We start from the raw sequence: 26384 nt of genomic DNA on the forward strand, positions 1-26384 counted from the left end.
AAAATCTAATTTGTCTGATATACAGATTGCTACCCCAGCTTTCTTTTGATGTCCATTAGCATGATAAATGGTTTTCCACCCTCTCACTTTCAATCTGAAGGTGCCTTTGGGTTTAAAATGAGTCTCTTGCAGACAGCATATCAATGGGTGTTGCTTTTGTATCCAATCTGATACCCTGTGTCTTTTGATTGAGGCATTTAGCCCATTTACATTCAGAGTAACTATTAAAAGATATGAATTTAGTGCCATTGTATTACCTGTAAAGTCACTCTTTCTGTATATTATCTCTGTTCTTTTCTGGTCTGTGTTACTTTTGGGCTCTCTCTTTGCTTAAAGGATCCCCTTTAATATTTCTTGCAGGGCTGGTTTAGTGATCACAAATTCTTTTAGTTTCTGTTTGTCCTGGAAGCTTTTTATTGCTCCTCTATTTTGAATGACAGCCTTGATGGGACAAAGTATTCTTGGCTGCATATTTTTCTCATTTAGCACCCTGAATATATCATGCCAGCCTTTCTAGCCTGCCAGGTTTCTCTGGATAGGTCTGCTGCCAGTCTAATGTTTCTACCCTCGTAGGTTACAGACCTCTTGTCTGGAGCCGCTTTCAGGATTTTCTCTTTGTTGCTGAGATTTGCAAGCTTCACTATCATGTGTTGACCTATTTTTATTGATTTGGGGGGGGTCCTTGTGTCTCCTGAAAAATGTCTGTTTCCTTCCCCAGATTAAGGAAGTTCTCAGCTATAATTTGCTCCAATATACCTTCTGTCCCTCTCTCTCTTTACTCTTGTTCTGGGATCTCAATTATTCTAATATTGTTTTGCTTTATGGTATCACTTATGTCTCAAATTCTCCCCTCGTGATCCAATAGTTGTTTGTCTCTCTATTTCTAAGCTTCTTTATTCTCCATCATTTGATCTTCTATATCACTAATTCTCTCTTCTGCCTCATTTATCCTAGCAGTTGGAGCTTCCATTTTTTATTACATCTCATTATTAGCCTTTTTGATTTTGACTTGATTAGATTTTAGTTCTTTTATTTCTCCCAAAAGGGATTCTCTAGTGTCTTCTATGCTTTTTTCAAATCCAGCTAGTATCTCTATAATTGTTATTCCGAAGTCTAGTTCCAACATCTTACTTATGTCCATACTGATTAGGTCCCTGGTAGTCAGTACTTACTCTTGTTCTCTTTTTTGAGGTGAATTTTTCCATCTTGTCATTCTTGCAGAAAGTAGTCACTTTTCTATTTGTAGAATTGCAGCAAACCTTTTCTTACATCTCTGGTTGAGTTCACAGGTGTTCAGAATGATTCGATAGCTGTCTAGCTGAACTCCTGGGACCAGACAAAACTAAGGTCTCCTACTCCTCCACCATCTTGGAAAGTCCTGACCAACAATTCATTTTTGTGAACTGAGAAAAGTATTGACAAAAAATGCAAATATACAAATGTAAATCATAACTCACAAATTATTTTAAAATCTACTCACTAAAGTGAATTTTACTTTTTTAATCAACTATTAGCTAAAACAAATTCATATGCTTGTAATTACCAAGAATGTAATGAAATTTCTATGCAGATCTTAACCAATTTTTCATTTTTTAAAATATTTTATTTATTTATTGAGAGAAGGAGAGAGTGCACAAGTGGGAGGGGCAGAGGGGAGGGAGACAGAAAAGGAGAGAAGCAGACTTTCTACTGAGCACGGAGCCCAATGCAGGGCTTGATCTCAAGACCCTGAGATCATGACCTGAGCTGAAATCAAGAGTTGGGCGCTTAACCAACTGAGCCACTCAGGTGCCCTTATTTTTAATTTATAAAATGTCTATTTTTAAACAAACACAGGGGTCCTGGCTGGTTCAGTCAGAACACGTGACTCTTCATCTCAGGGTCATGAGTTTGAGCCCCACATTGGTTATAGAGATGACTTAAATAAAAACTTAAAAATAGAAAAATAACCACATATTTATATAATTTTACCTCAACACCTCCAGTTAAATATTACATCCTGTTTTTTGTTAATGTGGTACTTTTTTTCCTTTCCTTTTTGGATTGGTTTCCCTCTCCCTCTCCTCATTTCTTTCCTGCCACACATTGTCCCATAACTCATATTAACAGTCCTACCATATATCTGTTTAAATTTTTTAAATTTTTTTAAAGATTTTATTTATTCATTTGAGAGAGAGAGAGATACAGAGAGCACAAATGGGGGAGAGGCAGAGTGAGGAGGAAAAGCAGACACACTGTTGAGCTGGAAGCCTGACATGGGGCTTGATCCTGACACCTGGAGATTGAGACCTGAGCCAAAAGCAGACACTTAACCGTCTGAGCCACCCAGGTGCCCCTCCATTCAAATTTTTATAAATTATCACATGTATATACATACAAACTGTTTATTCATTTGAAAATTTTTACTCCATCTGAAATTCTGAATTTCCTCTTCTGTTCAACTTGTCATATTTGTCTATTTTAACACAAATACCTTATTGATTTGATTGCAGTGGCTTCTGTACATGTTTTGATATCTGATATGACAAATCTTCCTTGCTAGTCTCTTTTTTAGAAAATTAACCAAACTTTTTGTTTTCAAAGAAATTTTTAACTTAAAAGTTGTAAAAATATTATAATCAACTCACATATACCCTTCTTGTAGATTCACCCACTGTCAANTTTGTCTTTTTTTGACTTATTTCATTTAGCATAATGCCCTCAAGATCCATCCATGTTGTTGCAAATGGCAGGATTTCTTTCTCTTTTAGGCTGAATAATATTCCATTATTCTATTATATAGACAGATAGATATTTAGATAGACAGATGATAGATAGATAGATAGATGATAGATAGATTAAATATATATATCATATATATAGATAAAGATATATCACATTTTCTTTATCCAACCATCCATCCACTGATGTATGCTTAGGTTGTTTCCATATCTTGGCTATTGTAAATAATGCTGCAACAAACACAGAGATGCAGATATCTCTTCAAGATAATGATTTCAATTCCTTCAGATATATAGCCAGCAGTGAGATCCTGGATCATATGATAGTTCCATTTTTAATTTTTTAAGATTTTATTTATTCGTTTGAGAGAGACAGACAGCGAGTGAGCATGAGTTTGGGGGAGGGACAAGCAGACACCCCACCGAGCAGGGATCATGACTCCAGGATCCTGACCTAAGCGGAAGGCAGACACTTAACCGGCTGAGCCACCCAGGCGCCCCCTTCTTCCGTTTCTTACCTCTCCCACTTGTGGCTTTTACTTTCCCTTCCATTATCCCTCTGCTTCCTCTGTCTTGTCATTTCACTGTTCTCTGTCCCCCTTCCTCCCCCTTCCCACCTTTTCCTCTTTTCTACTTTCTTTTCTGACTCTCTCCCCTTGCTGGCTGTCTCTTTCTTTGTCGAATAAATAAATAAAATCTTTAAAAAATAAAATAAAATATAGTAACAGAATTAAACTAAAAACCAGTAACTGAAAGATATATGGAAAACTCCCCAAACCTTGTGAAATTAAAGAACACATTTCTAAATAATCAACTGGTCAAAGTGGAAATGTTAAGGGAAATTAAGAAATATTTTGAACTGAATAAAAATTAAAATATAACATGGTTAAATTTGTGGGATGCAGCTAGAGCAGTGCTTAGAAGAAAATTAATGGCATTAAATATTTCTATTAGAAAGGAATAAAAGTATCAAATCAATAATCTAAGTTTCCTTTGGTACCTTAGCCTTTTAAAAAGAATGTTGGAAATACCCATCCAGTCTTACATGGCAGTGTTGTGAAGAATAAAAACCAAGCACTAAAAAAAATAAATAAATAAATAAACAAGCACTAATATGTAATTTCCTCATTCATGTCAGCCTTTACTCTGATGCCCAGGGAAAGGGGGCAGAGCCCAAATAAGAGAAGAAGCCTGGAAATTCCTGGCCAGGGCCATTAGAGAAGTCAGTCAGGACCTATCAAGTTGGAAATAGTGGAAATCAGCACCTTCAGCTGAGGAATAACTCCCAAAAATAAAATTCTAGAAGAAGGTAAGATAAAAGTCCCACTTTCCAACTCTATTAAAGAAGAAACTAACCTCTGAGGGTAGATGGAGTGTACAGTGAATGTTTTTATTACAAAGAACCAAACTGTGCTGAATGTATGTCAGAATCAGAATGGCAGAAGAGATACCAGGCCAGTCTGAAAACAAGAGCAACCTCCAGGGTATGTGACAGGCATTGGGAAATCTGCACCAGGACGTCAAAATTGGGTGAGAAGTAGATGGACAAGGAGATATCAAAACCCAAATAATATTTCAAAAGATGAGCAGAATGTATTAACAGGTTGGTATTCAGGCAGTTGGAAACAGGGCAGACATGTAAAGGTCAGGAATCCTGTGGCATTCACCCTTCAACAAGGCTGGATTAGGGAGCCTGTGAAACAGTAACATGGATTTCTATTCTTACAGAAGCTCTTACCACTTCTGAGTTGACAACAGTGGCAAGTCAACCTTTTCTCTACTCAGGATGACTTTAACATAGATTTTTAAATACCTTTGTTGAAGGAAAATTTANCTCTTACCACTTCTGAGTTGACAACAGTGGGATATCTGACAAGTCAACCTTTTCTCTACTCAGGATGACTTTAACATAGATTTTTAAATACCTTTGTTGAAGGAAAATTTACACATAATTAAATGCACGTATTTTAAGTGTACAGTTTGCTAAGTTTTGTGGGTTTTTTTTAAGATTTTTATTTTATTTATGTGACAGAGAGACAGCCAGTGAGAGAGGGAACACAGCAGGGGGAGTGGGAGAGGAAGAAGCAGGACTCCCAGTGGAGGAGCCTGATGTGGGACTCGATGCGAGAACGCCAGGATCACGCCCCGAGCCGAAGGCAGACGCTTAACGACTGCGCTACCCAGGCGCCCGTAGATAAATATATATACTTCACAATCACGATTCAGAACATTTCCATCACTACAAAAAGTTTCCTCATATCCCTGAGCAGTCAGTGCCTCCCCCCTGACACCAGGTAAGCTTTGATCCTATTTCTGTAACTATAAACAAGTTTTGCCTGTTCTAGAAATTCACGTTAATGGAATCATGTTCTGTGCCTGACTTCCTTCACCTGGTATAGTATCTTTTATATTCATCAATGCTACTGTGTGGAAATATGATTCATTCCTTTTTATTACTTAATAGTTTTCCATTGTATGAATATACCGCGAGATATTTGTTTATTTATTTATTTACTTGCTGGTAGACATTTGAGTTATTACTCAAAATCTGCTTGTGTCTGTCTGCAACAGCCAGCCTCTTGCGGGGTATAAAAAGTTGTGGTACTGGAGTTCCACCTAGTGTCTGTCTATGGTACTGCAAACTCTGGTGCCTGATCAAGCCACGTTGATTGATTGCCTTTGTTTCCAATGGCCCCCAACCTGACATCCTACTCCTTTCAGTGCCTGGATTAAGGCAAGATAGAAACCAGCCCCTTAGCAGCACCCAAAAATATCAGCACATCAGATATACATTCCACTCCTTTGCTTCCCAAGGAAGGAGTCAGGAATTGAGGGTTTCCTCCCAATCAGACCAGCCATGCCATGCCTTGCTGAGAAGGGTTCTAGTGAGTGAATGCCAAGAATTTTCCTGCTGGGGCGTCAGTGGTGTTGGCTGGGATACAAGAGTCTCTGTTATCTATTCTCTCTCTCCTGACTTCCCACCTTTTTTTTTTTTTAACAGAGAATTACCTTCGTCACTCAAACCAAAAATATATTATTTCTTGTTGACCCAGGTTTGGGGTCTGCTGGTCTCAAAAGATTGGACATTAACAGTTTGTGCCTACTTTCAGGAATACACTGGAATAATACAAGCTTTCAAATTTCAAATTTCACAAAACCACAAATGCTGATTCCTACAAACATCCACCATTCTTCCTCAAATATAAGAAATGGGTTAGTAGAAAATGCATTTCTTCATAACCATTTGGAAAGCAGGTTGGTGTCATTGTATCCAGACTCAAGGCAGCTCTGTCTCCAGCTAGAATGGAAGCTGCAAGCTGGAGTCACCAGCAGGAGAGTTGAAGCAGAAGGATATGTTTTGTGTGGTTTTTTAAAAGATTTTATGTATTTACTGGACAGAAAGAGAGAGCGCACACAAGCAGGGGAACACCAGACAGAGGGAGAGGGAGAAGCAGGCTCCCCACTGAGCATGGAGCGCCTACACAGGACTTGATCCCAGGACCCTGGGATCATAACCTGAGCTGAAGGCAGACACCCAACTGACTGAACCACCCAGGCTCTCCGAAGCACGTTATTTTACATACTCACTGGACATCAAGTAGCAGGGTTTCCCATTCCACTGGGTCTGCCATGTTCTAATGAAGTAAAGCACTAGGCTTTCCCTGTTTATGTTGTTTCAGACTTGTCATTTTGTGGAGTGGCAAAAGAAGGCAGCCATCTAACAGCTGAAGCAGAAGAGAAATGGAACTCCCAAAATGTTACCGGAAGATGCCCATCCAGGCATCTCTTACCTGATTTCCGAATTTCTCACAAAGGCAATTGATTCATATATTGTCATTAAATCCTTGTCTCCATGGCAGAAGGAGGGTCTGGGTTTCCTATTCTGCAATATTATTGGTACCTTTTATTTCCTCATTTTTCTCTGCCTAGTGGTCACATTTCCCTGCTTCTTTGCATTTCTATGAATTGTTCTACTGGATGCTGGGTATTATGGATGTTCTGTTGTCGACTGTCTCAATTTTCTTGTCTTTCTTTAAAGAGTTTTGGCTTGGGGAGCACCTGGGCGGCCCAGTCAGTTAGGCGTCTCTTAATTTTGGCTCAGGTCATGATCTCAGGGCCATGGGATCGAGCCCCGCCCTGGGCTTCACATTCAGGACAGCGTCTGCTTGAGAGCCTCTCTCTCTGCCCCCCCAACTCATGCACGCACGCTCTCTCTCTCCCCAACTCTCTAAAACAAATAAATAAATCTCTTTAAAAAAGAGTTTTGGCTTAGTATTAGTAGGTTCAAAAACAAACAAACAAAAAGCAGAAATAGACTCATAAATACAGAAAACAAACGGTGGGGGGGAATGGACAAAGTGGGTGAAGGGGGGAGAGATGCAGGTTTCCAGTTACAGAATGAATAAATCACAGGATAAAAGGTACAGCATAGGGAATATAGTCAATGGTATTATAATAGTGTTGCATGGTGACAGATGGCAGCTACGTTTGTGGTGAGCTTGGCATAATGTATAGACTTGTTGAATCACTATGGGTTTTTTGTTGTTGTTTTTAAGTTTTTATTTATTTAAGTAATCTCTACACCCAATGTGGGGCTTGAACTCACAATCCCGAGATCAAGAGTCAGATGTTCTGCCGACTGAGCCAGCCAGGTGCCCCTTGAATCACTATGTTATACACCTGAAACTAATGTAACAGTGTGTGTCAACTATATTTCAATTCTGGAAAAGAAAGAAACTTAAGCGGCAGTTTAATCTTTTCAAACCCTGTTTTTAAACTTTGTTACAGCAGGTCTAGATTGGCTTTTATTCTTGAGCTAGTTCGATCCTATTCCTAAAAGGTGGCCTTTCTGACATAGCTAAGGAATGCTCCAAGTTTTCAGGGAGATTCCTCGTCTGGCTGATCAGAACTGAAATGTCTGCGCCCTGTACGAATTCCAGTAGTTACTCAAGGTACGGGTCCTAGCGATAGTCAGCTAAAGTCTGGTAGAGATCCTTTTACAGGTTTCTAGAATTCTTTCTCTGCACACGTCCCTCCTCTTCTACCCCACAATTCAATCTCTGCCTCCTCAAACTCTAATTTTTGTCTCTTCAACTCAGCAGCACAATCACGGTCTGCCTTCCTGGATCTCAGATCTCAAAAGTGTGTGAAGGCAGAAAGCTAAGGTAATGGTAAGGCTCACTTCAACTGTTTGCCTTCTATCAGGGATTATAGTTATGTGCTGTATGTTTTCCAATAGCTGAAAACAGGTATTTCATATGTTTTCTTCATTATGTAACTGTTTGCATGAGGAGAGCTAGGCTGGTACCAGTCACTCCATAGGTGGAAGTTGAAGACCCTTACCCACCTTTTTAACTTTCTAAACTCTTTGCTACCCCTTAAAATCTAGTTCTCATTCCCCTCACTCCATTAACTTCCCTTACTCCTTTCTCTGCAACTTCAATAAACTCCATACCCTTTTGTGGAGGTTATCACATCCCTATTGCACCACAGTTCCCTGCAGGAGGGAAGATCCTCTTCTTGACCACCCAGCAATGCTGAACACATTACGGAGTTCAAAATATGTATTTGTGGAATAAATGAGATACCCCAAAAATATTGTCTTCTCATCAGTGGAAACACGTAAGAGGAGGATAAATGACCTTCCTGCTTACTGAAATGTTGGAATATATGTGGTCCGGGGTCCCTCCCAACTCAAAATTTCAATGAAAAAATGGTTAGGCAAAATTGTGCCATATCTATACAACGAATATTACATGCATTTTTAAATTTAATTAATTAATTTATTTATTTTAGAGAGAGTGTGCGAGCGGGAGGCAGGGGCAGAGGGAGAGAAGGAGAATCCTAAGCAAAGTTTCAGGCACAGTGTGGAGCCCAACGCAGGGATCCATTTCACAATCCTGAGATTATAACCTGAGCTGAAATCAAGAGTCAGACGCTTAACCAACTGAGCCACCCAGGTGACCCTACGTGAATATTTTAAATTTCAGGATATATTCAATGCTAACAGTGAAGTGTTAGGTGAAATATTAGGATTAAAGTTATATATGTGATCATAGTTACAACTATGTAAAAAACGCATAAAACTAGAAGGAAAAACGCATAAAAACTCGAAGGAAATATATTTTTAAATAATGGAGTTAATGTGTGTGTGCTCTTCTCATGTTTTTAATGCCATGATCCAACTGTCTTGAAAGACAACTGGCCTGGCTATCTACTTACCTTCAGGAAGTATGACACAGGATGAATCAGTTATTCCAAAGCCAAACTTTATTAAATATCCTCCATCTATGGGATTAACTAACTGCCTTATTGAGAATACTAGTTCATGTAGTTTTGTGCAACAAGTTTATCCTGTAGCGTTCACCAGGAAGTCTCACTGCTCACAGTGACATATTTTAGGAGTGCTTTGTTGAGACTTTGTTAATGACTGAGGCCATTTTTGATAACATTCACTTTATATTTTTTCCAGGATGAAATTTGGGCAATCAACAGGAACAAATTAGGTGTTTGGTTTTTTGGTTTTGTTTTTTTTAAGTATGTCTGCACATCTGTGTGTCTGTTCCACAATACTTCTAATCAGGAGATAGCAAGCATTTGAAGATAGTTTTTAAGGACTAGCTCAATCATATTTCCAGGCCAGCCCATCACAGTTTTCTTCTTTTTCTTATATTCACCCATCTCTTCAGTTATTGAAAGGCATGAAATGTACTATGAAATGTCAATATGAATTCTGCCACTTACTAACTGTATGACCCTGCACAACATATGTGACCTCTCTGTGTTGTGGTTGCCTGATGTGTGTAAACTGTAGATAATGATAATAATTACCTCCCATGGTTCTTATGAGGCTTCAGTGAGACAATTTTGTAAGACTCTGATCAGAGTGCCTTGCACATACAGACTATTCAATAAATGGTCTCTTTTGGTATAGTTATTTTGCTATCTGGTTTTACCACACCCTCCTCCCTATATCTTCTCCATTCATAATTGACGTTTATATCAGTGAGTTGGGATGAAAGACACAAAAATCTTGTTCTAGGGGAACCTGGCTGGCTCAGTTGGTGGAGCCAACTCAGGGTCATGAGTTCAAGCCCCACGTTGGGTATAAAGATTACTTCAATAAATAAACTTAAAAAAAAAAAAAAAGAATCTTGTCCTATGAAGGTGAATTTTTCCCTAGGCAGGATTTCTGCATTCCAGAGAACTGGCTCTGGGTGAAAGGGCTGTTTGATCAGGCAATATGAACTCATCATCAAGACATGGGTAACTGAAAGTAGTAAATAGATAATTCTACTAACCAATTTTTGTTTTGTTCATTGCTGTATACCTGGAGTCTAGAACAGTGCCTGACAGGTTATAAATATTTGGTAATTATTTCTTGAATTAATTAATGTTAAGACACATTTTTATACAAAATCTTAATCTAATACCTAAAAAACAGCTTATAGATCCTTTATTGCCACTTTAAACTCACAGATAACACTTCGGAAAAAGAGCTGAAATTAAAAAAAATTTTAAGTACATGTTGGATATTTTTATTACAATTACCACAAATTCTAAGTCAATCAACACAAGGTTTATGTCTAGGTAGAAAGGCTCTTATTCTTCTCTTTCTCACCTGACATATCCCTCAGGCTCTTTACACAACCCAAGACCTGGGCAGACATATTTTATTCTCAACTACTCCCTCAAAGAGAATAGACTAATTCCTTGCAGGTCACCTTTTCCTCATCCAAGTTTTTCCACTCTGCCTGTCAGGTAAGACACTTGTCCAGTTTCTTCCAGGAAGGGCCCTCCTAGACTGTTCCTGGGAAGACCTAGCAACTGCCATGACCCTGTGCTGTCCTCTTCCTGGCCTCATGTGGAAGGAATTTGGTGCTGTATTTCTGCAACAGGGTTCCTTCTTCACATTTGTCATTCAGCTGCATTTAGTATCTGCCACCACTATCTTGATGGTGCCTGATCTGGTTTTATATTAATCCATGATGTTAAATTATCAAACTAACAGAACAAATTATCTACAGAATTATATAGTAGTTTCCTTCTGCTTCCTCCCTGCTAAGAGGTTAAAGCAGGACCCTATGTCCTAAATCATGCCACAATAGAAAGACTGCTAATCTAGTCATTAGAAGTCAAACTCTAGATAATCCATCCCAATGTTGCAAGAACAAATCACATTTCAACTTGGGGTTCATTCTGTGCATCAGATACTCACCAAATAAGTTAATATTTGCTTTGTGAATTATAAAATATTAGATAAATGTTGTTAGTAATTGTGGCTATTCTTATGTCTTTCCAGTCTTTCCCTATCTCATAAGAAAGAGGTCATTAGATTTGAGTGAAACACCTGGATGTGGTCCCTGGTGGACCAGAACATTCCCCTGGAACCAAAACATAGATGCAGCTGCTCCAGGTGGCTCCAAGCTACATCTCCTCCCCAAGGAGGCTCTTCTTCAACCCCCACAAGGGAAAGACGCTGCCCTGTTTTAAGAAAAGGCAGTGGTGTCCATAGAAGCACATATAGGATAAGGACAATAGTCTTCTGTGAGCACCCTGGAGTAGGGAGAAGCCAACAACATGGAGCCTCCATAAGAGAAAAACAGAAAATCCACAGAGCTGTCAGCTGGCAGAAGAATTTAGTCTGGAGGTAAGACAACCAGGAGAGAAGGAGTTGACTCAAAGCCCACAACAGATCAGGCTCCCTTTCCACTGCATCTGAGTATGTATCTAGGGTTCATCTGGCTCAACACTACTTTCTACCAACAGAAAAAACCACCTCTCACCCAGCCTAAACAAATTTGGGAGAGAGCTTGCCATATTTTTTAAATGTCTTGTGTTTGTTCCAGTAGGTTTCAAAGAATGGGACCTATTATTTGCCAACTTCTGGGGCCTCTAGGAAGAAAGCTCATTTCCTCCCCTCCGACCCTGTCCAATGAGCCTTATTTTATTTTAATACCCCAAAATCATGCTATAAATAACAATAGTCAGCCCCAGAAGAATCACTTCTTTGAAACCAGCACAGGTAGGTAGGTATGGGTTTTCCACCACCACCACCACCCTTTGGTTCATGTTCTGCCCTCTGAGCACCTATGAGCTAACTCTTCATAAGTCACTCTTCATAAGAATCCTTCCGGGGGCAGGGGGAAGGGGAAGGGAGGAAGGAATTGGATGGAGATGGTCAAAATGTATAAACTTCCAGCTACAAAATAAACAGGTCCTCGGGGGACAGGAAGAATCCTTCCAATACTTGAAAATAGCTATTATAGTCTCCCATTATTTTGTCATTTCCAGAGTAAACATGTCCACATTCTTCATATGTTCCTCATACTTCACAGTTCCAAAGTCTTAACTCACAATAGTCAACAAAAATCTCAAATCACGTTCACATAAATGGCTACTTTTCAACTGATTGTTAAAGCCTACAAGCAGATTTTACATGCATCCCTGTTACATTTCATCTTGTTTTTAGTCCCTAGCATTCCAAACCCAAGATTATTTTGGATTATAACTCTATCACTTATAATATTGGTTTCCCCTCTTTGTTTCATGTCATCTGAAGTTTGATGAGCCATGCATATTTGTTCTTTATCAAACTACCAAAACAGGTGAAGAAGACAAAAAGACAAAGCCTTCTCCTTTTCACTAGATGTGTTTCTCCAGATTTTCAGTCATTAATGAATAATTTTGGTCGATAGTATCCAAACTAAAAGCGTTATCTTTAAGCTCAAAGTCATCATCTTTTCTATGAAACTTTACCAAAATTATGTCCTTTTTCTACTCCTTTCTCCTGATCTACTAAATTATTGATACTACCAATAAGGGTCATTATGTGAGGTTTGACATTATAATTAGCATTACATAGCTCCTGGTGATGTCTCCTTATGAGACTTCCACGTGTTCTTAAAGCATCTATTTAAGAATTTTACCAGGGACCAAGGTCAAATTTACTGGTTAACAAGGGAAACTGTAACTTTTTTATCATAAGCACTGACTGACTCAGAGACTTGAGAAGGCTTAAGAAGTTTGGGTCAGTTGACTGGTTGGTTGGTTGGTTGGTTTGGTTAGTTTTACTAGCCTCTTCCCTTGCTCCATCTTTCTGCTAAACCTGGGGTCTATTCCATTCCCAATTCAAGTCTCTCCCTGACTCTTTAAGAAGTCACTAGTAAGGGTTCCTGTGGCTCAGTTGGTTAAGCGTCCAACTCTTGATTTCAGCTCGGGTAGTGAGATCAAGCCCTGAGTTGGGCTCTGCGTAGAGTAGGAAGTCTGCTTAAGATTCTCTCTCTCCCTTTCCCAGTGTCCCTCCCCCTGCTCTCTCTCTCTCTCCCTCTAAAAAAAAAAAAGTCACTAGTATACAAAAAGATAAAATATATATCAAATACATATGAAAGTATTCTGTTCCCTCTATGTTTGTATCCCCCATGTGACCAAATGTGTGTCTGCATGATGGAAGCCCAAAACCAGAGGGAAAGATATGACAAGGGAAGGAACACAAAAGCCCTGTGCTCTTGCTACCATTTGCTAATGTGGAATGCCATCTTTCTTAACTTCAAAAATGAGAAAACTCTCTATTGTGTTGGACTTTCTGGCTTTTTCCTCCTACCATTTACATATACACACACAGTTACTTGACTTCCATCTCCAACCTTAACCATGGTTCTAACTCAAACTGAGTGACAAAATTCCAATATTCCCTCAGTTAGGGGAGGACCCAGAGATTCCTTCTCCATTTTAGCAATCACTTAAGTGCCTCTTTCCCTCGCCCAAGCATTGATTGTCAGATGCTGCAAATTTTCTGTGGCAATTTACCATTGGAAAATTACTGTAACTAATTCACCTATTTATTCATTCATTCCACAGGTATTTTTCAAGGTCTTCCCATGTGTTTGGTGTTAGTGTAGTTGTGTGATGATTAAGAGAAGGAATCCTGTAACAGGGTAGAAATGTCTAAATAATTCACATTAGGTGAGATAAAATGACCATGTGACCTCCATAGAGAATATAGAGCAGGAGAACCAAGGGAAAAAAAGTATTCTCAGCTTCCAACAAACTGATTGACTGAGCATAGTTTGAAAATGGCTCTACCAATGGTCACCAGGCCACTTGTCCAAGGAAAAGGAATGGATTCCCAGGGAAATGGGATCTGAGTTAATTCACATCTTTCTATATTGCACCTCTTTTGGAATAAATGATATAGATTGCTCATCAAAATGTCCAAGTCTCATTTTCTTAAAAAGGGAAAACAGCATGAGATGAGTGGCTGCTTCAGGAATGTGCATGACCTCAGGGTAGGACCACCTGACCACTAAGTGATGGGCAGTCCTCCCACTTTGCCCAGAGGAGCTCACCAGGTGTGGTTCTGCTGTTGATACTCAGCCAAATTGTCAATAATTAGCTCACTGATGTTTGGAAGAGTCCAATGCTGCTCTCAGACACAGATTTCTATCACTCCGGAAGGATTGGGGAAAGCACTGTAGGATAGTAGACTGTTGCAAGAGTTTTGGAGTCAAGCAAATGTGGGTTCACATCATGACTCCATCTTAATTGCCTTGAATAACTGACTTAATCTCACTGGGTCTCAGTTTCTCCTCTGTATACAGGAGACAATAAGGCCTACCTTTAATCCTTGCTGTGATGAATAAATGAATAAGCCAAGCATAGTGTGTGGTGCTAATAGGATCTTGGTTAAAGTTACCTTCCTCTCTTCTCTTGGGCCCAGATCTAGATGAGGAAGCAGTCCAGTGGTGACAGCGAAAACCAGACCACGTGACTGATCTTGGTCGGCTTTGGGGAGCTGCAACATCCGGGCTTCCTCCCCTTCACCTTCTTTTTGGCCATTTATGTGGTAACAGTTGGGGGCAATGCCCTCATCGTGCTGGCTGTGGCCTCCAGTCGGACACTCCACACACCCATGTATTTCTTCCTCTGCCACTTCTCCGTGCTGGAGATTGGCTATACCTCCAACATCATGCCTCAGCTGCTGTGGAGCTTCCTGGAAGGGAGGGAAGCCATCTCCCTGGTCAGCTGTCTGGTCCAGTTCTACATGCTTGCCTCACTGGCTGCCGTTGAGTGCCTCCTGCTATCTGCTATGTCCTATGACCGTTACCTGGCTATCTGCCACCCCCTTCGCTATCATGCCCTGATGAGCACCTGGCTGTGTGGCTGCCTGGCTGCTGGAGCCTGGCTCAGTGGCTTTTCCTTCTCCGCCTTCACTCTGGCCTTGGAAGCCCCTCTGCCCCTCTGCCCTGGCAGAAGGGAGATCAACCACTATTTCTGTGACTTTGCTCCAGTTGTAGGGCTGTTCTGCGGGGATGTGGGGGTCATGTGGGGAGCTGGAGTGAGTATCTCAGGCTTTCTGACGCTGGCCCCCTTCCTGTTGATTGTGGCATCCTATGTCTTCATCTTGAAGACTGTCCTGCAAATACCTTCAGACCATGGTAGGCAGAAAGCCTTCTCCACTTGTTCCTCCCACCTCAGCATGGTCGGGGTGTTTTATGGCACCCTCATTGTGGTCTATGTAGCCCCAACAGACCACATGGCCCCCTTGCTCCAAAAGGCCTTCTCTGTCCTCTACACTGTATTCACTCCTATGGTCAACCCCATCATCTACAGCCTCAAGAACCAAGAGGTAAAGGGGGTCCTTCACAGGCTCTGGGGAGAGCTTATCCCAAGACATACTCCACTGAGACGGATAGGGCAGCTATAGGCTTTTTCCTGGATTCCAGCTCAGCCCCTCCCTCAAAGTCTAGAGGGCTAGAGACCACTGTGATGAAAAGAAAAATACTGTGGGATTGAAAACAGATGTCTGACAAAATGAGGTAACTTCATTTATCCAGGGGGTATGTGGTAAGGTTCAAAATCTTATGCCTGGTACAGGGCCTAAATATAATGGACACTCCACAAATATTAGTTGAAAAAATGAATGGATGAATGAATGAATGAATGAATGAATATGGAAAAGAATGCCAGAGGAAGCACAGCACAACTCAAGTGGGGAACATTTGCAGATTATTAATCTAAGATGACAAGATTAAGTCTGGCAGATAGAGAAAGGAGGGGTAGGGAGATGGTAATAAGGACCAGAATTAAGATAAGATCTCATGACATGCTTCAAATGAAATCTCAGAAACAGAGAGACAGACTTGGACATAAAGTGTGTAGACTAATGATGTAGGTGGTGATGGCACAAGAGCCACTTGGGAGAGGAAGGGTCAGCCATTCATGTCTGTAGCCCAGGAGGCCAATTGGGCCACCGCTCTGGGAGTTCCCATTAGTCCTCCTGTTGTGGATGTCAGACAAGTAAGAAGCAGGGAAAAGGAAGGAGATTAAATGAGAGGGAAATAAATTAAACCCAATGACAGAATTCTGAAATTTTGCCTCTAACAGAAAATCTTTTTAATCTTTTTTCTTTCTTTTTAAGATTTTATTTACTTATTTGAGAGAGAGAGAGCAGGGGGAGGGGCAGAGGGGAGAGGGAGGGAATCCCAAGCAGACTCTGCACTGAGCACAGAGCCCATCCAGGGGCTCGATCTCGTAACCCTGAGATCATGACCTGAGCCAAAGCCAAGAGTTGGATGCCCAACAGACTGAGCCACCCAGGCACCCCTGCGGTCTTAAAAATGACACAAAAACATGTCTAATTTTTTATTGGAACTATATCAACATGTTTCTCAAGGTATGGTATCTAGATTACCTGTGCCAGAATGATCTGGGGTACCTGTTTACACTGGCCCTTCACCAGGCCTACAAAATCAGAACCTCTAGAAACAGGGCCCAGGGTCTACATGTAACAAATGCCACAGTTGATCCTCAGTGTAGGGAGAGGGCATGGCTACCAGCGATGACAAGATAATAGGAAAACTGACCAAAAGGGGGGGAGAGGGAACATAGTTCCTCATGGATGTAAAGAGATGTAACCCTGAATGATGGGAATCAGGTAGACGCTAGATATACAGAAAGGGTCAGAGAGAGGGTCTGGAGGAAAGTAGAGAACCTGGGATAGCTGGCCCTGTCTGGGCGGGGTGGAAATACAGAGCAAGAAACACCAAACAGAAAATTTCCCTGTCTGGGAGCGCCTCGGTGGCTCAGTCAGTTAAGCATCCAACTCTTGGTTTCAGCTCAGGTCATGATCTCAGGGTCGTGAGATCAAGCCCCCTGTGTGGCTTGCACTCAGCAGAAGTCGGCTTGGGATTCTCTCTCTCCCTCTGCCCCTCCCCCTGCTGACGCTCCCTCTCTCTCTCTCAAATAAATAAACCTTTTAAAAGAAAGAAAGAAAGAGAAAAAGAAAGTTTCCCTGTCCAGAATGGTGCTTAGGAAGTGGGCAGAACCTAGGCTTTATATGAGTACTAAAAATGTCTCTGTGATATTTGTTCTTTGCCTTAAAGTCAAAAGTGAAAGCCTGTATTGTAACAGCATCTTGGACAGAAGGCCCAGACAGAATGAACACGGTGTGCATCCGGTTCCCCAAACAAAGAACCCAGCGGCTTCCTCAGGATGCTTGCGTCACCCCATGCCCGCAGGGGTTTGTACTGGCTGTGTGAGCACAGAACAGTCTACAGACAGGTTGGGAATTGTCCTGGAGGCACAGGGAGGTATGGATCCCAAGGCCTGCACAAAGTATGTGGCTGCCTTTATGGTATTATTTCCAGGGTTTTGAGAAAGTTCCAAGCCCTTCTCCTCACCCCTATCACCGCCATCACCTGACACGCCCCTCCATGAGCAGTCCCGTGCCTTCTCCTAAGGCCAGGAATTCCTATTGAAGTGTCACCGTTTTACCAACAAACGCGGAGGGTACTGCAGGAGAGGAAAGCAGCAGACCCTTCTTTGTGGATCTGAGCTCTACCACTCTCCAGCTTGGGCAAACTGAGTCTCAGATTCCCAAGGTATACTATGAAAGGAAGAATTAGACAGACCTCCATGCTTTGATTGGCCTATGACACATTTTAACAAACATTAATGTCCTCCCCACCCTCCCTTTCCTCAAGGAAAGTCAGGAGACGCCCTCTCCCTTCAGTCCCATCGCTGAGGGCCAGCGTTTCCCCTGAGAGTCTCACTGTGTGTAAACATGAGCCACAGCTGCTCCTTCTCGTCCCCTGGCCTTGAAGGACTGAGACAACCCTGGGAGGACGCCAGGTCATAGGCAAACTGGACCTAAATAGAGGGGAAACCCCAGGGGAGAGAGTCAGAGAAGGAAAGTAGAAAAGAGGAAGAGGTGGGAAGGGGGAGGAAGGGGGACAGAGAACAGTGAAACGACAAGACAGGGGAAGCAGAGGGATAATGGAAGGGAAAGTAAAAGCCACAAGTGGGAGAGGTAAGAAACGGAAGAAGGGGGCGCCTGGGTGGCTCAGCCGGTTAAGTGTCTGCCTTCCGCTTAGGTCAGGATCCTGGAGTCATGATCCCTGCTCGGTGGGGTGTCTGCTTGTCCCTCCCCCAAACTCATGCTCACTCGCTGTCTGTCTCTCTCAAACGAATAAATAAAATCTTAAAAAAGAAGAAGAAGGAGAAGCAAAGGAGAAAGGAAGGGTTCCAGAAACCTTCCCCAGATTCCTCCACTGGGACCACATGTTTATGTTCCTCATGAAAAGAAAGGAGACTGGTTTTTTAATGGATTGTATTAAAATGTGTCAGTTAGAGGCGCCTGGGTAGCTCAGATGGTTGAGCATCCGAATTTTGGTTTTGGCTCAGGCCATGATCTCAGGGTTGCAGGATCAAGGCCAACAGTGGGCTCTGTGCTCAGCGTGGAGTCTGCTGAAGATTTTCTCCTTCTCCCTCCCCCCTCTGCTCCTCCTCCCTCTGCTCCTCCCCAGCTCACGCTCTCTCCCTCTCTCTCAGATAAATAAATACAATCTTTTTTAAAAAAATGTTTCAGGGGCGCCTGGGTGGCACAGCGGTTAAGCATCTGCCTTCTGCTCAGGGCGTGATCCCGGCATCCTGGGATCGAGCCCCACATCAGGCTCCTCCGCTATGAGCCTGCTTCTTCCTCTCCCACTCCCCCTGCTTGTGTTTCCCTCTCTCACTGGCTGTCTCTATCTCTGTCGAATAAATAAATAAAATCTTTAAAAAAATAAAAAAATGTTTCAGTTATTAATCGGACTTCAGCTCAATATTGCATGGTAAGGCCATGCTTTGCAATACCCTACCTACAGCAAGCACACAGCAGTAACTGAAAAAATGCAAAAGGAGAAAATGGAAGAGGCATATAATAGCTCAAAAACACAATAAATATCTATCTCCATGGGCCACAAATGTAAGGCAACTAATAATAAAAGCTGTGAGGAGGGCTGAAGCCAAAGGCCTGCTCGAACCCAGGGTGGAGCAAGAAGAGGCAGCTATGAGTTCAGCCCCTACAGTAGGAACTAGAGCCAAAGGTACTCTAGAAGGGAAAGACTGAGAACAGGGTTTTTTTTCATTAAAGAGAAATGAAAAAAAAAACAACTGCTGCCCACTACTGTCTGAGGCAAAAGCTTATCCAGAGCACATCTAAGGAGGCAAGAGAGCGCAGAACTTCAGGGGTGGGAGCTGAGAGTGCATGTGCGTGGCCTCCCACTCGAAATGAGTCTGAGCTCCGACACTATAAAATACTTGGAAAAAACCTAACTCTACAAAACGCAGCCCAAAAATCAACAGTTGGAAGATAAATTTACACTAGAGAATATTAAAATATTAAGAGTCTGAAAGACAAACACCATATGATTTCACTTATATGTGGAATCTAAAAAACAAAACCAAGGAACAAACCAAAAAAGCTGAAACAGACCCATAGATACAGAGAACAAACTGATGGTTACCAGAGGGGAGACGAGCCGGGAGATGAGCAAAGTGGATGCAAGGGAGGGGGAGGTACAGACGTCCGGTTACGGAAGGAGTACGTCATGGGGATGAAAGGCACAGCATAGGGAATAGAGTCAACGGTGTGGTTTTGTTGTTGTTGCTTTTGTTTTTATTTTTGTTTGTTCTCCAAGTTTTTATTTAAATTCCAGTAGGTTAACATACAGTGTAATATTGGTTTCAGGAGTAGAACTGAGGGATTCATCACTTACATACAACACCCAGTGCTCATCACAAGTGCCCTCCTTAATGCCCATCACCCATTGAACCCATTCCCCCACTCACCTCCCCTCCAGCAACCCTCAGTTTATTCTTTATAGTTAAGAGTCTGTTTTCTGGTTTGCCTCTCTTTTTGTCCCCTCTACGTTCATTTGCTTTGTTTCTTAAATTCCACATGAGTGAATACAGTCAGTGGTATTGTAACAATGTTGCACGGTGACAGATCATAGCTACCTTGCAGTGAGCATAGCACAATGTATGGACCTATTCAATCACTATGTCGTACACCTGAAACTAATGGAACAGTGTGCGTCAGCTATACTTCAAGTTTTAAAAATATATTAAAAGTCTGGAAATGCCTTAAAATAAAGGACTAAGATCCTTAAAAAGATAGTGAATGAATAATTTACATTTAATACAGGAGAGAAAATCATGGAACATCTAGGCAGAATTAAAACAAGTACAGATGGGGCACCTGGGTGGCTCAGTTGGTTAAGTGTCTGCCTTTGGGTCCTGGGATCGAGTCCTGCATCGGGCTCAGGTCCTGCACCCTGCTCAGCTGGAAGTCTGCTTCTCCCTCTCCCTCTGCCCCTCCCACTGCTTGAGCTCGCTCTCTCTCTCTCCTGCAAATAAATAAAACCTTAAAAAAAAAAGCACAGTTAGATATGTAAAAGAATAAATTAGAAAATTGGAAATGAAAAATATAGTCATTGAAATATTTAAAGACTCAATAGACGGGGGCACCTGAGTGGCTCAGATGTTTAAGCATCTGCCTTCAACTCAGGTCATGATCTCAGGGTTCTGGGATCCAGCCCCATGTCAGGATCTCTGCTCAGCAGGGAACCCGCTTCTCCCTCTGGCTGCCTCTCTCTCTCTCTCTCTCTCTCTCTCTCTCTCTGTGTCAAATAAATAAATGAAATCTTAAAGAAAAAATATGTTTAAAGACTCAATAGATGGAATAAACTATATACTTAACTGAGGTGAAGAGAGAATTTGTGAATTCCAAGATAATGTTGTGTACTTCACCCAGAGCATAGCACAGAGAGGCAAAGAGATAAAATACCAAAGATAGTTCAAAGGCCTAGAGTTTAAATGGAGAAGCTCCAACATTTGCTGATAAGAGTTCCAGGAAAAACAGAATGGAGAAACTGAAAGAGAAGAGTAACTTGAACAGATGGTGAGAATTTTCCAGAATTGAAAAGAGATATAAATTCTCATTAGAATATATTTAAAATATCAAACAAAATAAATAAAATACAAATTCACACTTGGACACACTGAAGTGAAACTGCAGAATATTATGAATAAAGAAGAAGGTACATAAAATTACGCTCAGCATTCCCTAAACAACAAAAATTGGAAACAGTCTAAATATTCATCGACGGAAGAATCACTACAAAATAGTGGCAACACAATGAAATACTATAGAGTAGCTCATGTGAATGACAGCAACAGCAAGAATTAGCATGAGTAAACCTCGAAAACAAGTTGAGGGGCACCTGGCTGGCTCAGTCGTGTTAAGAGTCTGCCTTTGGCTCAGGTCATGACCCAGGGTCCTGGGATCGAGCCCCACGTCGGGCTCCCTGCTCTACTGGGAGCCTGCTTCTCCCTCTCCCACTCCCCCTGCTTGTGTTCCCTCTCTCTCTCTGGCTGTCTCTCTATGTCAAATAAATAAATAAATAAAATCTTAAAAAAAAAAAAAGAAAAGAAAACAAGTTGAATGAAAAATGCAAGGTGCAGAAAAATATGCACATTATTACAGCATTTGTTTGAAGTTTAAAACCACACAAAACAATTCATATAATGTTTGTGGGTGTGTACATGTGTAATGAAGGCATTAAAACCTACATAGATGAAAACCAAATAGAACTAATACACACAAATTCAGAACCCTCACCACCTCTGTAATAACCGCTTCCAGTAGAGTATATTTCTTCTCCCCAATCCAGGTACATCTGAATCTAAAAGTAATCAATCTCCCTCCTGGCACTTTGAGACCATCCCCAACCCCACCTTCTGTAAAGTCTCCTATTTCTTTCAGGCTTATGTATTCTGGCCATATGTCTACTACCTCCCCCATTCCTTGAGAACACTGATATTTCACAGAATTTCTCTCCATTTCAAGATCTACTCCTACTTTGAGTGATTCAGGCATCCATATGAGTGTCCTGTCCAATGCCTAGCCTCCCCGGCCCAAGAAGCAGCTCCTCTGATCCCCTTCAGTCACCCATCCTCACCGCCCTATCCTGGGTCTTGCCATCACCCAGAACTGCTTCACCTCTAAAACCACAAACTCGGGTATGCACTTCTCTCACCAACCTCTTAGTCTTTCAGATCCCTTGTTCACTTGCTCCCAGTTCTCCTGTTTGGATTCCATGGAAACATTCAGTCCACTGACAGCCACTTCTACTGTATCTCTACGTAATAATCTCCTTCTATCTTCCCTTCCTTCCCTACCCAGGTAAGACTCCATAGTCCAAAATCTACTTTTGCCAAAATCTTCCATTATCTTGCCTTATTATCTTTCCACTTGTCTGGGGAAAAAAAACAAAAAAAACCCAAAAACCTAACCCAAATGCATATTCTCATAGGTGCCCTTAGAGTAAAGATCAACCTCCTTAACACGACTTGGCTCCTGAATGCCTCCGAACATAGATATGGAATTTATCTAATCAGTGGAAGCCTGAGTAGATGGATAGCCAGACCAATTAGCTACCCTGAATGGATATTATAAATAAGTTATGCCTCGTATCTATTCCTTTATGTCTCCAACTCAACAAAAGCAAAAGCTTGCCAGTTACTCTAAGACCTACAGAATCCGCCTCCTAGCACTACCACTATTATTACTCTTGTGTGTCTTCTTAGAAAGTATTGATCTAGTGACAACCCTTCCTTCACAATGCCTATCCACCAAACTGAAATCAAGACCTTGTGCTCTAATAATTATCAGCTTTTTCTAACCATATACATCCCCTATTAGTTCTGTTCTCAGGAGAACCCTGACTAATACAAGATGTTGATGATAACTGACCACACAGATATTAGAGAGAATTCAATATAGCTGGGGTTTTAGATCTGATGACTTCTTGCAGACACAGAGATATTATGAACTTAGGCTCTAGTGGTCTCCTGTTCAACCAATGGTTTACTGATTGTAGATGCCAGAAGATCCTCAATTTCTCCAAACTCAGTGATGCTCATCATGGGTCCCCCACTAGACTGAGTGGTAAAATACCTTCAGCCAAGCACAGATAATGAGCCAAATCAGCAAAGCACACAGGGACAATCCCCTCTGGAGACATTCCAACAAAAGCACGAGGCTTGAAAATCATACTTCTTTTTCTTACCAACTCCCTTCTCTCCCCCATTTCCCTCCTCCAAGCATTTACCCAAATCCAGGACCCACCCCCACCAAAATGAGACTTTATTCCTGGTATTATTCTTGGTTACAACCCCTTTCCTGAAGTTCATGCTGGCTGGACCAGTTTGGGGAACTAGTCTTGGACAGCCATGTCCTTCCTGGTATAAATGCCAGCATTATTGCTCAATCAGAGATACCTTTTAGCCCAGAGGGTATAAGAGATCACACTGTCCTGGACATAGCAGACTCAGGTCCCACCAGATTCAGAAATGAGGTCTATTCTGATCGTCACCCTCCTCAGCTGCTTCTGGGCAGTAAATGAGGCCAAAGTCTTCTCCAAGTGTGAGCTGGCCCACAAGCTGAAGACCATGGGAATGGATGGCTACCATGGCCAAAGCCTGGCAAGCTGTGAGTGTGAATGTTCTTTCTGTCTCTGCCCAAAGAGACCTTCTTCCCCCGCCAAGCAATCTCTCCCTTTTCACTTCCTGATTTACTTATTTGTCAGGGCTCTCTTCCACTCCCTGACTGCTCTTCTTGTCTCTGCCTCCACTGCCTTACATACCTATCAGGGCCTCCTTTTCTCTCTTTCCACCAGGGATTATTTTATCTATAACAGATTTTCTTCTGCTGTTCCCCCAAATCACCTTCCCACTCACTGGCCTGGAATACTTCCTCGGAAGCACCCAGAGACTCACCCGACCTCGCTCCATCTTGCTCCCATCACCTTTGCTTTCATCTGCATCCTTTCTAGTCCCATCTCTGCAGCACAGTTGGTTCTCCCTCCCACCCTCTCCCCTGCCCTTCTGTCCACCAAAAAATAACCTGCATCTGCTGCATTTGTCTAAAGTTTGTTCTATCCATGTCACAAGAGAGTTGGATGGGGACTGTGAGAACAGAAGGGGAGGCAGTGAGTGACAAGGTGCAAGAAGGACCGAGAATCTCTGTCACCCACCTCATTAGTGAGAACACATAAAGCTATTTCAATTTCCCTTGAATATCTTCATTTTTCTTCATGCTAAATATACTCTTTCTTGTCACCCCCCAAAGATGGCTTTCTGGGGTTTCCTTTCTAGGATTCTCCTCCATTACTTCTCCACCTCTTCTCTTCCATGTACTTTGGGATGGAAGGCAACGTGAATATACAAGGCAAGAGTTGGCTAATTTGGCTGGGAGATGAGGCTGGAAAGGTAGCCTGGGAGGCAGACGGTGATTGATGGATTATTGGTCGTGCCAAATGCATTTTTTAACAAATTGTGATTACATACTTACCATTGGGCTGATGATTACGGCTTGGGACTAGGAATACACAATGGATTATAAATATAAATCTAACACTGAGGATCTCATAATCTTTTCGTTTTGGTCTCAAGAGACTTTCTGGCCCGGGCTAGTATAGCAAAAGCTGTGTCTCATCGTGAAACAACCCCCCTTTTCTACCCACACCTTTTGCTCTCTCTGATGCAGGGGTCTGCATGGCTCAGTATGAGAGTAACTTCAACACCCAGGCCTTTAATGGGAAAAATGACAATGGCAGTAGTGACTATGGGATCTTTCAGCTGAACAACAAGTGGTGGTGCAAAAACGGCTACCGTTCCTCGGCAAATGGTTGCGGCACAACGTGCAGCAGTAAGGACCCCATCCCCGTCTGAGCGCTGAGGAAAGTGGGGCATGTAAAATAGGAACGAAATGGAACGCCCTCCTCCCTAACACTTGACCCCCGGCCTGCGCTGGAGAAGCCCAGCCCAGGGAATAAAGCGGCCCCAGACCGTCCTCACATCTAAAGTAGGATTCCACAGCGCTCCCCCTGCCAAACTGGAGGAAGCAAGGTACACTGACCCCTGACTAAGCCTCGCCTTCATGGGTCCCCATCCCTCAAGCCATGTTATCCCGTTCCTGGTCCACGCACAGCTGCATCCCCAGTCCACGTGCCCCCACGCAGCACTCTGGACACACGAAGCCATCTCCTGGGGGAAAAAAAAAAAAAGGCTCTCCCTGGTCCATCAGGTCCTAGACGCCCTCCAGAGGGGACAATGCTCAGAGGCAGATGCAAAGCAAGGCAAGAAAACCCAGGCAAACGGAAGGCAAACCCACAAAAGGGCTCCAGAGATAGAGGGTTTCTCACTCAGGCTCAGTTTCCCCCGGAAATTCCCCTCAAAAAAGTATTGATTAAAGAAACAGGAAAGGGGCTTTGTCCCTCCCCACTCAGCCCCTTCTCCTTTCAGAGTTTCTGGATGACGACATCGATGATGACATCATCTGTGCCAAGAGGGTTGTGAGAGACCCTAAAGGGATGTCTGCCTGGTAAGCAGAGCGTGAAGGGCAGAGACCAGCCACCTGGCAAGGCATGGGCCCAGACAGTATTTGGGATGCTGGTAGAATCAGCAGCATCTCGGCTGTGGGATTCTCCCTGGGCGTTGTAGGGAGCTGAGACTCTTCTCCTGACATGAAACGAGGCAGAGTAAGACTGTGACGCGGCCACCCAAGGCATCCCCGCCTCACCGACTTGCGCGTTCTCAGACGGGCAAAGCCTCCCTGATACTCTCCCACAGCACTGACTGCATGCAGCCTGGAGACCCTCCATTCCCTCTCAGCTGAGCCCCTATAGACTCCTGCCCCTGCCTCTGATTCATGCTGTGTTTCTTCTCTATTCTTAGGAACGCCTGGGTAGACCACTGCCAGGGCAGGGATTTGTCCAAATACCTGGCCAGCTGTAAGCTGTGAGACGGTCATTGAATATGGCTCTTGGAGGAGGGAGCCCAGAAGGCAGGGTAATTCTTCAAGGTTCTTGGAAGCTCTGAATGTCCCCTGCTCTCTGCCTCCAAAATAAAAGTTACTCAAGTTCAGCTGTCTCAAGTGTGTTTAAGGGCTGGGTTATGACGGAGACTTGCTACCCACCATGGACTGCTGGAGGTCCTATTCTCTCCACACCCATCGCGGAAGTTCCCCCATCTCCTCTGGAAAGATAGTTACGGAAAATCCTTTACTGAGAACTGCTTGAGGCTAAAACTGACAGTTGAATACAACACTCCAGATGTGAGCTCTCATGAAATTCATTTAGTAGAGGTGGCTGGTGTTATTCTTCACCGCCAGGAAGGAAAGTTCCAGATGAAAGAGAAGAAAACTGTGGAGAGGTTTGATTTAGACGTAGAGGAGGACTGGCAGAGTATCAGGATGATGGTGTTGGCTGGGGTAAATGACTAAACTGCTGTAACAGTCCCCGAGATATGCTCTCACCAAGCAGTCCACGGTGGGTAGGC

The 26384-nt window shown here is 42.6% G+C and overlaps 2 protein-coding genes across 2 annotated transcripts; both read left to right on the top strand.

Annotated features, from left to right (window-relative positions):
* The first annotated feature begins 14445 nt into the window (after positions 1-14445).
* Positions 14446-15426, top strand: LOC100480204 (olfactory receptor 11A1-like). The gene is given in 1 exon segment (XM_011234762.1): positions 14446-15426. A coding segment is annotated over 1 exon segment (981 nt).
* Positions 15427-23371: 7945 nt separating this feature from the next.
* Positions 23372-25970, top strand: LOC100478101 (lysozyme C, milk isozyme). Its single transcript, XM_002927204.4, has 4 exons — positions 23372-23535; positions 24592-24753; positions 25350-25428; positions 25782-25970. The coding sequence occupies exons 1-4, from the start codon at positions 23397-23399 to the stop codon at positions 25846-25848; spliced, it is 447 nt and encodes a 148-aa protein (XP_002927250.2). The 5' UTR covers positions 23372-23396; the 3' UTR covers positions 25849-25970.
* The last annotated feature ends 414 nt before the right edge of the window (positions 25971-26384 follow it).

This window comes from Ailuropoda melanoleuca, chromosome 16 (assembly GCF_002007445.2).
Source record: "Ailuropoda melanoleuca isolate Jingjing chromosome 16, ASM200744v2, whole genome shotgun sequence".
Classification (NCBI taxonomy): domain Eukaryota; kingdom Metazoa; phylum Chordata; class Mammalia; order Carnivora; family Ursidae; genus Ailuropoda; species Ailuropoda melanoleuca.

Bases quoted from the DNA above. Each gene is read 5' to 3' on its own strand.
- LOC100478101 (XM_002927204.4), top strand. From the start codon at position 23,397: ATGAGGTCTATTCTGATCGTCACCCTCCTCAGCTGCTTCTGGGCAGTA. The intron at 23,536-24,591 runs GTGAGTGTGAAT...TCTCTGATGCAG, and splicing joins TGGCCAAAGCCTGGCAAGCT to GGGTCTGCATGGCTCAGTAT. The intron at 24,754-25,349 runs GTAAGGACCCCA...TTCTCCTTTCAG, and splicing joins TTGCGGCACAACGTGCAGCA to AGTTTCTGGATGACGACATC.